The sequence below is a fragment of the Mya arenaria genome, chromosome 12, assembly GCF_026914265.1.
Source record: "Mya arenaria isolate MELC-2E11 chromosome 12, ASM2691426v1".
Lineage (NCBI taxonomy): Eukaryota > Metazoa > Mollusca > Bivalvia > Myida > Myidae > Mya > Mya arenaria.
The window spans coordinates 63,556,194-63,572,773 of record NC_069133.1 but is presented as its reverse complement, the minus strand read 5'-3'; the positions used below and the strand labels follow the sequence as shown (position 1 = coordinate 63,572,773).

Here is a 16,580-nt window from a genome sequence, read left to right as displayed (position 1 = left end):
ATGTTAATTTAAAACAGCAGCTAGCTTCAAATAAAATGTATGTTTGTATAAAGCAATTTACATTAACATGAACTGCTACATTAGAAATAGGTCTGGATACCCAATACAGTTAACAACCTCCTTTTGAATTTTCATGCTAGAGACTTTCTTTAGGATCACGCAAAACATTTTTAGTATTCATTTTTCATTCACAGTGGAAAGAATGTTTCAGATAGAAAGGAAATTAAATTACCATAGAAGCTTAAAGGGAATAGACACCAGGGGATACAATTGCAAGAAAAAAAGAAAATTGTCAAAAACTTACACAAAATTGATATCATATTGAATCTTAATTACAAATATTTCACATACTTTACGACACTTGTGTCTTTTGAAGTTTTTGCTTATTTTTATTTTCGAAATTTACTGGGTTTGTCTTCCATGTAAATCCCAGTAATTTTAATGTTAGTATATATGTATCTGTACTTATCATGTGACTTTCACATGCTTTATATACACAGTTTAAACTGGGAAACCATTATGCGCTATTTTCAAACGGGTCAACTCAGCTGAGACAGTGACAAAATATTCTTTTAATCATGTCAAGTGATGTATAATCGGCCGATGGTAGTCTCATATTGACAGTTTTAGGCTTGTTTTGAGTAAATACTGTATTTGCCGATGTTGGGACCATCTTGTGTCTAGTCCCTTTAAACCTGCCAACATAAAGAGCATACTAGAAATGTCTGTATTTGGTCTTCAGCCTTTTCCTCTAATTTTGATATTATTCTGTTTGTGTTTTTGAGAGAATATTTTCTTAGGAAAGAATGGTATTGTTTACCTTTAAAGGTCAGCTGTCACAGACAATATGAACAAATCATTATCATAATAGTCATTGGCTTATGACAATGGCTTATCAGAAACTATGACTTTGTATTCATTATGTCAGAGAAAGCGCTCACAAAACATCACATCTTGATAATGTATTTTATGTAAAAAAACAAAACAAAAACCTTCTCAACCAAAACTTTCAACAAAAACTGCACAACTGAAAGTGTCACTGCTATCAGCATCCATCTTTTTAATTTGCTTCAGTTTGACATTTTAAAAGTGCACTCATCAGATTGCATCAAATGAAATTAAATTTATGCCTGAACTTTTTGTGGTGTATACTTTCATAGTATAAGGACAACATAGGGTGATGGAGTGTATATCCTGTGATTTAGGTACTTGTACCTGAGCCTCAAACGGCATTTGGAAAATAATAAAAAATCACTAAAATCTAACTATTTAAAGAAATTAGCGCACTTGAGCAAGAAATGATCATGGTACTTATAAAAGCTATTGTGGCTGCCTGTTCCCTTTGTCTGTTACGCATCATCAACATATTCTTTGATATACTTCTATATGTAACATGTGACTTGGCCTATTCCTTTGAAACTTGGCCTGAAACTTCCTTGCAGTGACCTCATAATGTTCAGGTGGTTTTGTTTTTAGCACATTTCGTTTGCGACTCAATGTTTATTCATAACCATATTGATATGAATGCATTTAAATAAGATTATGAATATAAGTAGGTTAATCCAGTGGGCATATTAATGAAAATTGTAAAACCCTAATTACAATGCATTTTCTTGGTTATTATAAAGGCCTGTTTAAACAACAACTTGTAATGATGGTTATATATAGTGTTACTAGCAAATGAAACACGAAAAGTTGCATCATAAGTTTGATGGGGGCTGGGGGCTGAAATCTTGGCACAGGGGTGGCGGAGATGAAATCATGTCTTGTATTAATTTACTTCACATAGTTTATATTACTTAATTGATTTCCCTTGTAAAACTTTCAGCGGTATACCACTGGAACACCGCTGGTATTCCAGTGGTATACCAATGGTATTTCAGTGGCATACCAGTGGTAAATTTTGGTGGTATTGACCACTCAAAGTTTACTGCTGGTATTTCAGCTGGTATGCACTGGTGCATTAAAAGCTAGAAAAAAATGTTTAAATGCAATAATGCAATCTTAGAACTAAAACTGCTTGATTCCCAAGAGCTTCAAGAGGGCCAGTCCCCACCTAGTCTAAAATAGTAGACATGTTATACGGGATTCTTCCAATCCTTAACGTCTAAACGGGTTTGTGCAAAAACCGGGAGTGTTTGAAAAATATTGAAATTGTATTAAGTGAAGTATTTTATGGTTGAAATGGATAATAAAGGCTTATATCATATTTTACCATGGAAGTGCAAAGCTATTTTGCACAAAACAAGCATTTAATGCATTTAAACACATTATTTACCTTTCCAATAAAACGAAAGTTGACTGACACAGACAACAATTATGCCAAGCGGAACAACTCAACCCAGTCGTAATAACTCGGCCACCTCCGACAAGATTCGAGATTGACCTCGTAAATACAATCGTAACAACTCGACCATGGCCAAAATGTTCCGACTGTTGTAAATTTGTGTATATCCTTATGTTTTGACAGAATGAAATGAAGAAAATCCCGTAAAACTCGTAATTATTCGATGGATATTTATTTTTGTGTACGGAACTAATATAAAATAACATTATCAGGTAATATTTCTTGTTTTTATGATATTTTATAGACGCAATTAATTTATTAACCTGGAATCTCGATCGGATTCCCAGGTAGCATATACAATATATTTATATATATATATATATATATATATATATATAAATATATATATATATATACATACTAGCCTAAGGTCATATTCTGCGTTACATGATATTCATTTCCTAACTGAAAAGAGTTTAATGTTTTTACCTTAAGTTGCCATATTTTTTTGTCAGTGTACTGGTGACGTTTTGGTCATTTTGGTCATTTTGATATGACTAACGAAATGTCAAAACCATACAGGCTAAAACGCTATGCAAAATTATGGTTAATTTTAATGCTGCACTCACTTAGATTGACAGTTGTAAAAAAAATTGTCTCCGAATTAGCTGATTCTGTTATGAATGCCTTCAATTCAATTGTAACATATTAAAATAACTCAACAATAGAGCAGTTCTCAATGTTCAAAACACGGCCAAAAATTTCAAGGGTTAGTTGAATCTATTTTCAACCATAAATATGAAAAACTTTGATATCTATAATATTTAGGCAGCCTTCTAATATCGCTGATTCCCAGACACTTTTGGAAAATTGGCTTATTCCAGGACAAAAAAATTGTCAATAAGGTCAATCTGTGAGAGTGCAGCTTTAAGTAGAAAATATATCCCAATATAGAAATTGAAGCATAGTACTCTCAAAAACCGTAGAAATACAGATATAAATAATTTATGCATACAGATATGAAGATAAGAAATTTCTGCTTTACATATAGCTTTGTAAGCCATGACAAACATCTTTTAATCAAAATTAACAATAATCTATGAAATGTTATACGTAGTGTACTGTCTGCTGTTCAGAAATAATGCGCTGCGATCCGATTCAATATATGTGGTGTTTGATATACAAAACTAGGTGCATTGAACTGTTTTACCCCTCTGCAGGCGGATCCAGGGGGGGGGGGGGGGGGGGGGGGCGGACCCGGCGCGCCCCCCCCCCCTAAAATTTCATTGTAGATAGCTTTTAAGGTTATGATTTGCTCCACACAAAAAAATAGATCTCGATTTACCGTGGTTGTATCGAACATCTATTTGGCCACATTGGACTCTTACGAAACATAATTGGTCCGAGACGTTGTGGAACGCTCTTATCGATTAAATTATCTATTATGACTTATTCAGTAGAATGTGTTAGCGTTTGGCTATCCTCCGTTTTTACGGCTATACGCAGGAAGTAAAACGCCATTCAATCGGACACATGCGTAGTTTTGTAGTGAATATCGGACGGCTGAAATACATGCGGGGAATATCGGACACAACAGTTATTTTAATAAAATATGTTCTGGTTTTATTCGACATTGTGTTGAATGTATTAACCCTGAGAAGTCAGTGAAACAGACGTTTGCTCGTCTGTTTCACTTTTCGGATCGTTCGTCATAATGACTAAATACAATATACAGAATAGCACCCAGCAGACTACGTTCTGTGCAAACAATTTTTTTTTATTTGTCTTCACATTTCTATGACTTTGGAAGTATTTTAAAGTTTATTACTATAAGCGACTGTCTTATGCTAAACAAATCTGTTCGAAAGATTGATATGGCGGGAGTGTCAAACAGCTTTGAATCATATCAGACGCCGAGTAGCTTGTCAACTTATATGGATCCAAGCTGTTTCCATATTAATTATATCATCAGCCGGAAAGGAGTTAATATTTCACCTTCTCTGAATATATTCGCAGAAGTCAGTATAAAGCGACTTAAAACAATAAACTAGAAATGAATGGCAGTAAATTTAGAATAAGATCAGACGCTGCTTTGGATGTACGGCATATGATCTGACTCTGCACTGTTAACAACTCAAAATAACCACATGCCGTCTACATTGATAAGTTAAGACCCTGCTCAGATCAGACGACACGTAACTTAGAATACATAATCAGACAAAAACATTGTCCTACTGTAGTACAATGCTAACATCATCATCATCATCCTCATTAATTGCCAAGTAAGATATCAATTTTACCGAGTGCAAAAGTCAGAGGTGTCTTTAGATCATTAGACATAAATAAAAGCCTCCACGACAGTTCATGCAAATCTATGTGGATTGCTTGAATTAATGCATTAAATGAAACTTGACATGAGGAGAGTTTCAAACTACCGTTAACATATTTGCTGAGCGTCTAAAACTTTACAAAACAGGACTTTTAAATTTTAAACTTTATAAATATAGCGTAGATCTGGATCTACAACCTTTTATAATTATTTAAATGAATATAAGATTTCTAAATGATTTAATAACATGTGTGTTTTCTTATTTACCGACTGCTACAGCCCAGACTTACTTTGTGAGAGGTAGCATTGTTAAAAACTCAATCGACCGTACGGAGAAATTGCTAAAATGAATTACCTTGCGAGCTTTTAATTCACTTTCTGCTCACCGGTCAAATTATTTTGCCGAGGTGGTGGCATTTCGCAAGAAGCATTGAGCCCCGGCGTTCCATAGTAAACATATGCAATAGTTTAAGAGCTTGAGGCCGTCGCGAAGGCCTCCGACCCCCTGAATTACCATGAAAACACATGGGGGCCTTAGCGGCCAACAGAAGTCAATTTCAGAAGTTACGCCCCCCCCTAACTGAGAAACCTGGATCCGCCACTGCTCTGTGTGCGACATTGGTGATGTTTCAACTTATTTCTTCTCCAATATTGAGTACAAATATTGATCTGACTTTTAGCTAGTCTTAGTGCAGTTGACAGTAACTCCTGAACGGTCACATCTGATGTAGCAGTAACATTATACGGACCTCATACAGGAATAATCATCTAGTTTTGATGTTAATTACAAACACAGAATTACTTTGATTTTGTCACACATTTTGGTATTTAATACCGTAAATGTTCTATAAGACACCCATAATGTAGTGGATACGGATCGCTGATTCGGCAGTTTTGACAGCTTTCCCATGCATAAGTTATCATCAAGTATAGAGGATTTTAAAGTTTGATGAATTGGGAAAAAAGTTCTTATTAAAATTGCATACAGGGTTCTCAAATAGACACGTGTCTGACGCATCTAATAGGACATGTACGGTAAAAACAAACGGATAGTTAATTGTTGGATATTATGTTAGAAGTTATGATTGTTTGAGATGTAAAAATAATATGATATGATAATAATATGTAATCAATTATATGGGTATGACATTATTATTTTAATATAATAGTAATTTTGTTGAAATAATAATTCAGTATTGATTTAATAATTCAGTATTGATTTTATATTTTTACTGAAGAAATTCACTTGAAATTGAATATAAGAAATATCTAAAAAGTAATGGTTATATTAAAGGAGGAGATTTTACAGTGAATTGTCAAAGTATGAAACTTCCTCATTGAGTGACGAATCACTAGTTTTGTGAGGGAGTGTTCAACAGTGTTGTAATCTTTAGTGGACTAAACTCCAGACTGTAACATGAAACAATTGTGACATAAATTTTCATATATTTGGATTTGGATTTTCCGTGTAAATGGATTACTCACTCGTAGGGATACAACGTCGACTCACGGGTGGTGGGGGGAGAGGTTTACCCCAACATGATATCTCCGATACTTTGGCTGTAAAGGAATATTATAAAGGTAGGATATTTTTTATAACTTGCTTTAAATGGACTCGCTCATGGTTTTAAAATGCTTTTTTTTTTATTATGAAATAAAGTGTGGCAAATCATAAGGAGTGTTATAACAAAAATACCAAAAGCTGGAACTCTTCAGCAAATGTTGATATTTGTTCAAATATCATCTTTGAAGACCACAATTTTCATTAGCGTTTAAAACATGATGGAAAATTAATTAAGGCTGTGGTGTTGCCTGATTGGTTGATTGACATTATCATGTGATGTTATCAATGTAACCTTAACAGGTCAACATATTCACCACTTTTGTAAAAGCTCGGTGGCCATGCGGACTAGCCGGCTGTTGTTCCAATTTTTTCTTGACTACTGGCGTGGGTTCGAACCCCACTAAAATCAAAATACTTTTTTTAGTATTTTTTTCTGCAATTTCGATATCACTGAGTAAAATAATGATAAAATAAGTTTTTTCAGATACATAACCAGGAAAACTAATTTTTGGTCCAATTTGGTCATTTAAATGTGTTAACAACACAATTTGAAAAAAAAAGAAATGTAAAGGGTCTTGTTTATATTTTAAGATTGCTGTAGAAAAATGACAGGGTGCTGAAGGAGAAAAATGGGACATTGTATGGGCTTTGACAAACTTGGAACATTATGAAATTCAGTGAAATGTTAGGAATTGTGCTTAAATATATTCATATAAGGTTTTAACTGCCCAATATGTCATATTTGAATTTATAGTACTGTTTTATGTGTTAAGCAAAACAAAAGAAATACTTGACTATCTTAACCATTTAATTCTGTAAAGGAAGGAGGGTGCACATGCTGGTTTCCATGAGGGCAGAATGGTGTTGCCCAAAAAGGACCGGGTGCAGCACCTTTCCATAACTCTCCAAAACAATAATGACTAGTATTACTCTTTAGAGTTTCCGATAATACATGTTATTAAACATTTGTATCATAAATGAACAAATGTCGTAGCAAAATATAGTTTCAAGTAAAACGAATATAGTCTTGTTCTAAATATTCCTATACGTAGCAAATTACGATAGATAAGATAATATTACTTTTCTGGGAATGGTTGGAACTAGTGTTATTAAATCTTGTAGACCAACCAATTTGTTCTATTGTTGTTATTTGTTTGTATGTGTATGTTTATTTTGTATGTCTTGATGTTTACAAAAAAAATAAAAAAATAAAAATATCATTAAACTAAATAAGTTTTTTATTCGACAAATATCCATGTGAAGAAAAAATCTTTTCAAACAAGGGCTGCTGTTAATCAAGTTTCAAGGGAATTTCTGGTATTTATTACTAAAGTGCTTGTCACACTTTAAGTACACATTGACTAGCATGGATTTATTTGAAGTAATTAAGACTGGCTTTGATTTAAAAGTACAAGTCATTATCTGCATTGTTATGTTTTTTCACTCAGCCAAGCACTTTTGACACTTCACAATGGGAAGCCACGCATGTACTTTAAGTGCTTCTATTTTATTCAGAAATTAATTGTGTGTTTTTTTAAAAAGTGTGTCTATTCATTTATTATACCAATCTTAAAACACATTTTTTTGTTGTTGTTTTTTTATGTAATTTTATAGTAACTAATTCCAATGCAGTAAAAATGTACAACATGACCCCCCCCATGTGATGTACGACATTGACCTGAAAATTTCAATCCTCCCATTTTAAAAAGACCCTTACCAGTAATGTACAACCCTGACTGGTAATGTACAATTCCTTACCCCTATGTACAATCTTGACCCATAATGTGCAGTCCTGACCTATAATGTTAAATCCTGACCTGTTATGTACAACCCTGACATGTTATGTACAACCTTGAGCCATAATGTACAATCCTGACCTATAATGTTCAACCCTGATCCATAATGTACAACCCTGACCTGTAATGTACAACCATGACCTGTAATGTACAACCCTGACCTGTAATGTACAGCCCTAACCTGTTATGTACAACCCTGACCTATAATGTACAGTCCTGACCTGTAATGTACAACCTTGACCCATAATGTACAACCCTGACCTGTTATGTTCAACCTTTACCCATAATGTACATCCCTGACATGTTATTTACAACCTTGACCCATAATGTACAGTCCTGACCTGTTATGTACAACCGTGACCTATAATGTACAATCCTGACCTGTAATGTACAACCTTGACCCATAATTTACACCCCTGACCTGTTATGTACAACCTTGACCCATAATGTTCAACCCTGACATGTTATGTACATCATTGACCCATAATGTACAACCCTGGCCCATAATGTACCACCCTGACCGGTTATGTACAACCTTGACCCATAATGTACATCCTTGACCCATAATGTACAACCCTGACCTGTTATGTACAACCTTGACCCATAATGTGCAACCCTGACCTGTTATGCACAACCCAGTCCTATAATATTCAACCCTGACCCATAATGTACAACCCTGGCCCATAATGTACTACCTTTACCAATAATGTACAACCCTGGCCTGTATTGTACAACCTTGACACATAATGTACAACCCTGACCCATAATGTACAACATTGACCTGTTATGTACAACCTTGACCCATAATGTACATTCCTGACATGTTATGTACAACCTTGACCCATAATGTACAGTCCTGACCTGTTATGTACAACCCAGTCCTATGTTCAACCTTGACCCATTATGTACTACCTTGATCAATAATGTACAACCCTGGCCTGTATTGTACAACCCTGACCCACAATGTACAACCCTGACCTGTTATGTACAACCTTGACCCGTAATGTACATCCCTGACATGTTATGTACAACCTTGACCCATAATGTACAGTCCTGACCTGTTATGTACTACCGTGACCTATAATGTATAATCGTGACCTGTAATGTACAAGCTTGACCCATAATGTACAACTCCGACCTGTTATATACAATCCTGACCCATAATGTACAACCCTGACCTGTATTGTACAAGCCTGACCCATAATGTACAACCCTGGCCTGTATTGTACAACCTTGACCCATATTGTACAACCCTGACCTGTTATATACAACCCTGACCCATAATGTACAACCCTAACCCATAATGTACACCCTGATCTATAATGTACAACCCTGACCCATAATGTACAACCCTGACCCGTAATGTACAAACCTGACCTGTAATTCACAACCCTGACCCATTATGTACAACCTTGACCTGTAATGTACAGTCCTGACCCGTAATGTACAACCCTGACCTGTAATGTATAACCTGTCTAACCCTGACCCGTAATGTACAACCCTGACCCGTAATGTACAACCATGACCTGTAATGTACAACCCTGACCTGTAATGTACAACCATGACCTGTAATGTACAACCCTGACCTGTATTGTACAACCCTGACCAGTAATGTACAACCATGACCTGTAATGTACAACCATGACCTGTAATGTACAACCCTGACCTGTATTGTACAACCCTGACCAGTAATGTACAACCCTGACCTGTAATGTATAACCTGTCTAACCCTGACCCGTAATGTACAACCCTGACCCGTAATGTACAACCATGACCTGTAATGTACAACCCTGACCTGTAATGTACAACCATGACCTGTAATGTACAACCCTGACCTGTAATGTACAACCATGACCTGTAATGTACAACCCTGACCTGTATTGTACAACCCTGACCAGTAATGTACAACCATGACCTGTAATGTACAACCCTGACCCGTAATGTACAACTATGAACTGTAATATTCAACCCTGCCTGTAATGTACAACCTTGACCTGTTAGGTATAAAGTGTGTTGCTGATAAATCCCTTTGATTGGATGATTTTTAGCTTTGGAAACTTATAGTTTAAAGTATTAAAATATGTTTTTAGAACATAGAATTTTTTTACTGCTTTAGATTTGATGGAACATATTTTGTAACATTAATTAAATACTGGCTATGTTTTGGAGTTCAGTTAAGACTACTCCAGTTTCTCCTGTTTTAGAGATCAAAGGGGCTTAGAGTGTACTCACTGCCAGTCTTTGTCATTACAGTATTCTATTTAGATCTTAATGAAATTCTACCCAAAGCTTAAAAGTGTTTCACATAAAGATTCAGACATAATGCATTTATAAATTATTCAACATGAATGGGCGCACTCCCAGATTTTCTGTTGGCTACATCTTCTTCAAACTTTGTGAATATTGAGTTATTCAACTTAGAGAACAAAAATCAAATAGCAACGGTCAGATCCTTGTTTGAGTTTTTTTTGTTCATTCAGTCCAATAGTCATGCAATTTTCAGTAGCTTGGCTAAAGCTTTTCGGCATTTACATTTTTAAAAGAGCTTTGATTATTTTTTATGTCTGACTCTATAAAATGGGAGCAGTCACTCTGACACGCTGAATAATAGAGTCAGAAAAAGATTGTAATCAGGATGAAGATTGAGAATGCAATTGCATTTTAAGTGCATAAATTACTTAAGGCAAGGAAGCTGATGAAATGCCTCTCAGTATTCAAATGGTATGAAAAGTAGGATACATTTTTATGAGCATTATAAAGTACGAAGTATTTTGTTATATAGGCCTTAGAGGTGGGGTAGATAGAGGCATGCAAGAACTTGTATATTGTCCTATAGGCCTTAGAGGTGGGGTAGATAGAGGCATGCAAGAACTTGTATATTGTCCTATAGGCCTTAGAGGTGGGGTAGATAGAGGCATGCAAGAATGTGTATATTGTCCTATAGGCCTTAGAGGTGTGGTAGATGGAGGCATGCAAGAACTTGTATATTGTCCTATAGGCCTTAGAGGTGGGGTAGATAGAGGCATGTAAGAATGTGTATATTGTCCTATAGGCCTTAGAGGTGTGGTAGATGGAGGCATGCAAGAACTTGTATATTGTCCTATAGGCCTTAGAGGTGTGGTAGATGGAGGCATGCAAGAACTTGTATATTGTCCTATAGGCCTTAGAGGTGTGGTAGATGGTGGCATGCAAGAACTTGTATATTGTCCTATAGGCCTTAGAGGTGGGGTAGATAGAGGCATGCAAGAATGTGTATATTGTCCTATAGGCCTTAGAGGTGTGGTAGATGGAGGCATGCAAGAACTTGTATATTGTCCTATAGGCCTTAGAGGTGTGGTAGATGGAGGCATGCAAGAACTTGTATATTGTCCTATAGGCCTTAGAGGTGTGATAGATGGAGGCATGCAAGAACTTGTATATTGTCATATAGGCCTTAGAGGTGTGGTAGATGGAGGCATGCAAGAACTTGTATATTGTCCTATAGGCCTTAGAGGTGTGGTAGATGGTGGCATGCAAGAACTTGTATATTGTCATATAGGCCTTAGAGGTGTGGTAGATGGAGGCATGCAAGAACTTGTATATTGTCATATAGGCCTTAGAGGTGTGGTAGATGGAGGCATTCATGAATTTGTATATTGTCCTATAGGCCCTAAAGGTGGGGTAGATAGAGGCATGTAAGAATGTGTATATTGTCCTATAGGCCTTAGAGGTGTGGTAGATGGAGGCATGCAAGAACTTGTATATTGTCCTATAGGCCTTAGAGGTGTGGTAGATGGAGGCATGCAAGAACTTGTATATTGTCCTATAGGCCTTAGAGGTGTGGTAGATGGTGGAATGCAAGAACTTGTATATTGTCCTATAGGCCTTAGAGGTGGGGTAGATAGAGGCATGCAAGAATGTGTATATTGTCCTATAGGCCTTAGAGGTGTGGTAGATGGAGGCATGCAAGAACTTGTATATTGTCCTATAGGCCTTAGAGGTGTGGTAGATGGAGGCATGCAAGAACTTGTATATTGTCCTATAGGCCTTAGAGGTGTGGTAGATGGAGGCATGCAAGAACTTGTATATTGTCATATAGGCCTTAGAGGTGTGGTAGATGGAGGCATGCAAGAACTTGTATATTGTCCTATAGGCCTTAGAGGTGTGGTAGATGGTGGCATGCAAGAACTTGTATATTGTCATATAGGCCTTAGAGGTGTGGTAGATGGAGGCATGCAAGAACTTGTATATTGTCATATAGGCCTTAGAGGTGTGGTAGATGGAGGCATGCAAGAACTTGTATATTGTCCTATAGGCCTTAGAGGTGTGGTAGATGGAGGCATGCAAGAACTTGTATATTGTCCTATAGGCATTAGAGGTGTGGTAGATGGTGGCATGCAAGAACTTGTATATTGTCCTATAGGCCTTAGAGGTGTGGTAGATGGTGGCATGCAAGAACTTGTATATTGTCATATAGGGCTTAGAGGTGGGGTAGATGGAGGCATGCAAGAACTTGTATATTGTCCTATAGGGCTTAGAGGTGTGGTAGATGGAGGCATGCAAGAACTTGTATATTGTCCTATAGGCCTTAGAGGTGTGGTGATTGGAGGCATGCAAGAATGTGTATATTGGCCTATAGGCCTTAGAGGTGTGGTAGATGGAGGCATGCAAGAACTTGTATATTGTCATATAGGGCTTAGAGGTGTGGTAAATGGTGGCATGCAAGAACTTGTATATTGTCCTATAGGCCTTAGAGGTGTGGTAGATGGAGGCATGCAAGAACTTGTATATTGTCATATAGGCCTTAGAGGTGTGGTAAATGGTGGAATGCAAGAACTTGTATATTGTCCTATAGGCCTTAGAGGTGGGGTAGATAGAGGCATGCAATTGTCCTATAGGCCTTAGAGGTGTGGTAGATGGAGGCATGCAAGAACTTGTATATTGTCCTATAGGCCTTAGAGGTGTGGTAGATGGAGGCATGCAAGAACTTGTATATTGTCCTATAGGCATTAGAGGTGTGGTAGATGGAGGCATGCAAGAACTTGTATATTGTCCTATAGGCCTTAGAGGTGTGGTAGATGGAGGCATGCAAGAACTTGTATATTGTCCTATAGGCCTTAGAGGTGGGGTAGATAGAGGCATGCAAGAACTTGTATATTGTCATATAGGGCTTAGAGGTGTGGTAGATGGTGGCATGCAAGAACTTGTATATTGTCCTATAGGCCTTAGAGGTGTGGTAGATGGAGGCATGCAAGAACTTGTATATTGTCATATAGGCCTTAGAGGTGTGGTAGATGGAGGCATGCAAGAACTTGTATATTGTCCTATAGGCCTTAGAGGTGTGGTAGATGGAGGCATGCAAGAACTTGTATATTGTCCTATAGGCCTTAGAGGTGTGGTAGATGGAGGCATGCAAGAACTTGTATATTGTCCTATAGGCATTAGAGGTGTGGTAGATGGTGGCATGCAAGAACTTGTATATTGTCCTATAGGCCTTAGAGGTGTGGTAGATGGTGGCATGCAAGAACTTGTATATTGTCATATAGGGCTTAGAGGTGGGGTAGATGGAGGCATGCAAGAACTTGTATATTGTCCTATAGGCCTTAGAGGTGTGGTGATTGGAGGCATGCAAGAATGTGTTTATTGGCCTATAGGCCTTAGAGGTGTGGTAGATGGAGGCATGCAAGAACTTGTATATTGTCATATAGGGCTTAGAGGTGTGGTAAATGGTGGCATGCAAGAACTTGTATATTGTCCTATAGGCCTTAGAGGTGTGGTAGATGGAGGCATGCAAGAATGTGTATATTGTCATATAGGCCTTAGAGGTGTGGTAAATGGTGGAATGCAAGAACTTGTATATTGTCCTATAGGCCTTAGAGTTAATGGTTAATGTGGTTTTCAGTACATCCAAGGTTACACGTATACACACTCTTCTAAGCCTATATTTTTATCCCATTTATAGCTATCAAAACAATGGACAGATAATCACCGATTATGCTAATTGGTAGGATCATTGCAGCTACATGGTGTTAATCTCTGCCCTCCGGCAATGTGTGATCAGGTGACTGCAGTTACATAATGACATCGTAATGACCTTACTAGATGTAAAATGCTAATTTAAGGCTTTTTTTATTATTTTTTCAAAGGTTTAGATTTAAACAAAAGCGGTATATTATGTCGGGTGGGTCAGCGGTAAAGTGGTAGAAGGGTTTAAAAAGTAGTTGATTTTGTCTACCGCCAGTACAGTGGTCGAAATTAACACAATCCCGCAAGCCCTGCAGTGGTAAAATGTCTTCCAGGCTTGCTCAAATTCTGAATATCATTTAGCAGGGCTTATTCAAAAATTTGATGCCAATCTATAGTATATGAATTTGGGCTTGTTCATCCAAAAGTCTAATTTCAATGATTGCCAGTAGAGTTAACATGTCTGATTAAACTGATATATTTACATATATTTTTTGTGTACTGAAATAATCGTAGCCTATTTAGTTACAGACCACTTCTCAATAAAACAATGACAAGTTTGTAGAGTTGTTGTCATCAAAGAATACATTGTTGTTAAAGAACCTTTGTACATGTATTACTAAAGCTACTGAAAGTATAAATTTGATCATAAATGCTACTGGTAAGTTATATTTGCATGTTCGACTTATAATGGTTGTTTTGTATTGATATTTGTGTACCAAGTTTTTGTGTACTCATTATTTGTTATTATTTGTAATCGGATGAGAAACACTGATGTGTAAACCCTAATAAGTAAATAAAAATAGTATTGGGTTAGATCTACAGAAAAATGCTTATAGACTGACGAACCAGACAATTAATATATCAATATTATCTTACCATTGTTTCAAAATTTTATGTTTAAAGAAATTGAAAACTATTCTTCCTATGTTATTGATGTAATCATTGAGTATTAACAATCAATTATTTTTGCCTTATTACTGTGAACGAAAAATGAGCTTTAGCCAGCACATATGATAAGAAATGGCCAAATGTGTGAGTTTGTAACCCCTTTCTTTATAGCATAAACTCATTGGGTACCAGTACTCTTCAGCGTGAGAGTCAATTGATATTCATTGGTCCTGTATTTGTTTAAATTGGAAGTATAAAACAGGAATAATGTCTGCTTCAGCTGTTCAATAAACGTATGACATACATTATTCCGAAAAGTTGTTCATGTCTTCTTCTGTTTTTCAACTACAGATATGTTTTTATCATTCATCAGACATCTTTTCAAGAATATTTTGTCCGTCCTGCTTTTAGGGTTCTTGTCCAACACTGATTATGTTTATAAATGGTGGGATTAAAGATTAACGTAGACAAGGGTTACAGCTTTCAAGCTCTAATGTAGTTCAGAAAAATAATTCTTTTACTTTGGTTGAACGCGTTAGTGACCCACTTTTGCCATTTGGAAGAAGGATTGCGATTTCAATTAGATAATTGTATTGTGAAGCACAAATTAATGCAGCCACTCTAAATCCTTTTTGGGTATTTTCTTTCGGCAAATACAGACGTGAATAGTTAATGGCGCTACATAGCACTATTCTTTGTAAATCAGATACGCCAAGAGGTTTTTTTAAGCATGATGCCAGCGATTAATGAAATAGTAGAAATATACTCTGAAAATATAAGATATGCGCAGTTTTGACTATTGTGTGCTTATTTACCCATGTATGCCCATTACTACAAGCGCTTTCAATATTTTGGATGTTTGGTTTGTTCATCTAAAGGAACTCTTCTGAATAAAGTATTTCCTTTTCTCATTGCAGCAGTGTTAAGCAGGATGGCCGAGTATCCCCCGCCAGGTGCTGTCGGGGGACCCAGGGGGCATGAAGCCACACCCGTATGGGATTCCCCACCACCCAAAGAGTTGGGGTTCAACTACTCGCCAAAACAGATAGTGGAGCCCACGTCTAGTACCCCGGACTCCATGGGGAGTGACTATTGGGTGAGTGCTTAAAACTTATATTTATTCATTTATTACATTTATTCATAATGAGCCCTGTGACCATGTTGCATTTTAGCTTGTCTGTGGTTGTATTTTCAAAAACATTGTTACGAGTTATTAACATAGCTTTAGTGTCATCATGCGAAATCTTGATCCTTGGGCATAACTAAACAATGACTCGTGAACATACTTTATACACATGTTGCCAGTTACAGAACCCACAATGCAGGTCAATAACTGCATAATCTCGCGATATTGCAGCATATATATTGTGTTATTGCAGCATATGTCTCGTGAAATTGCAGCATATTTCTCGTGCTATTGCAGCGTATGTCTCGTGCTATTGCAGCATATGTCTTGTAATTTTGCAGATGTCTCGTTATATTGCGGCGTATGTCTCATGACATTGCAGTGTCTGTCTCCTGATACTATGTCAAAATAAATGCAATCTATGATTAAAGTGATATTTTACAATTTTTTGCCCGAGTTATAAAAATGTATGGAATTTACATGAAAATCTTTTAAAACACATCAAAGGGAAAGAAATATAATCCTGTTTTGTAAGGAAATTACCATGTGTTACCCATCTTGATTTTTTATTAAAGGGAGAGTAAAAGTTACACTGAAATGCTTTTTAAGATTTGCAGTTGCCTCCCTTACATTGTGATTCCCAA

The 16,580-nt window shown here is 36.6% G+C and overlaps 1 protein-coding gene across 3 annotated transcripts in view; it reads left to right on the top strand.

Moving 5' to 3' along the window:
* LOC128212107 (nuclear hormone receptor HR96-like) overlaps nt 1–16,580 on the top strand; it is a 96,426-nt gene that overhangs the window by 17,192 nt on the left and 62,654 nt on the right. For 2 of the 3 annotated variants that reach the window (XM_052917375.1, XM_052917376.1), the window contains one exon: nt 15,728–15,906. In XM_052917375.1, the coding sequence (XP_052773335.1) occupies nt 15,742–15,906 (165 nt within the window). In that variant the 5' untranslated portion in view covers nt 15,728–15,741. Of the gene's footprint in view, nt 1–5,863; nt 6,198–15,727; nt 15,907–16,580 lie in introns of those variants that run through there. The other variant, XM_052917374.1, reaches the window with a different exon arrangement.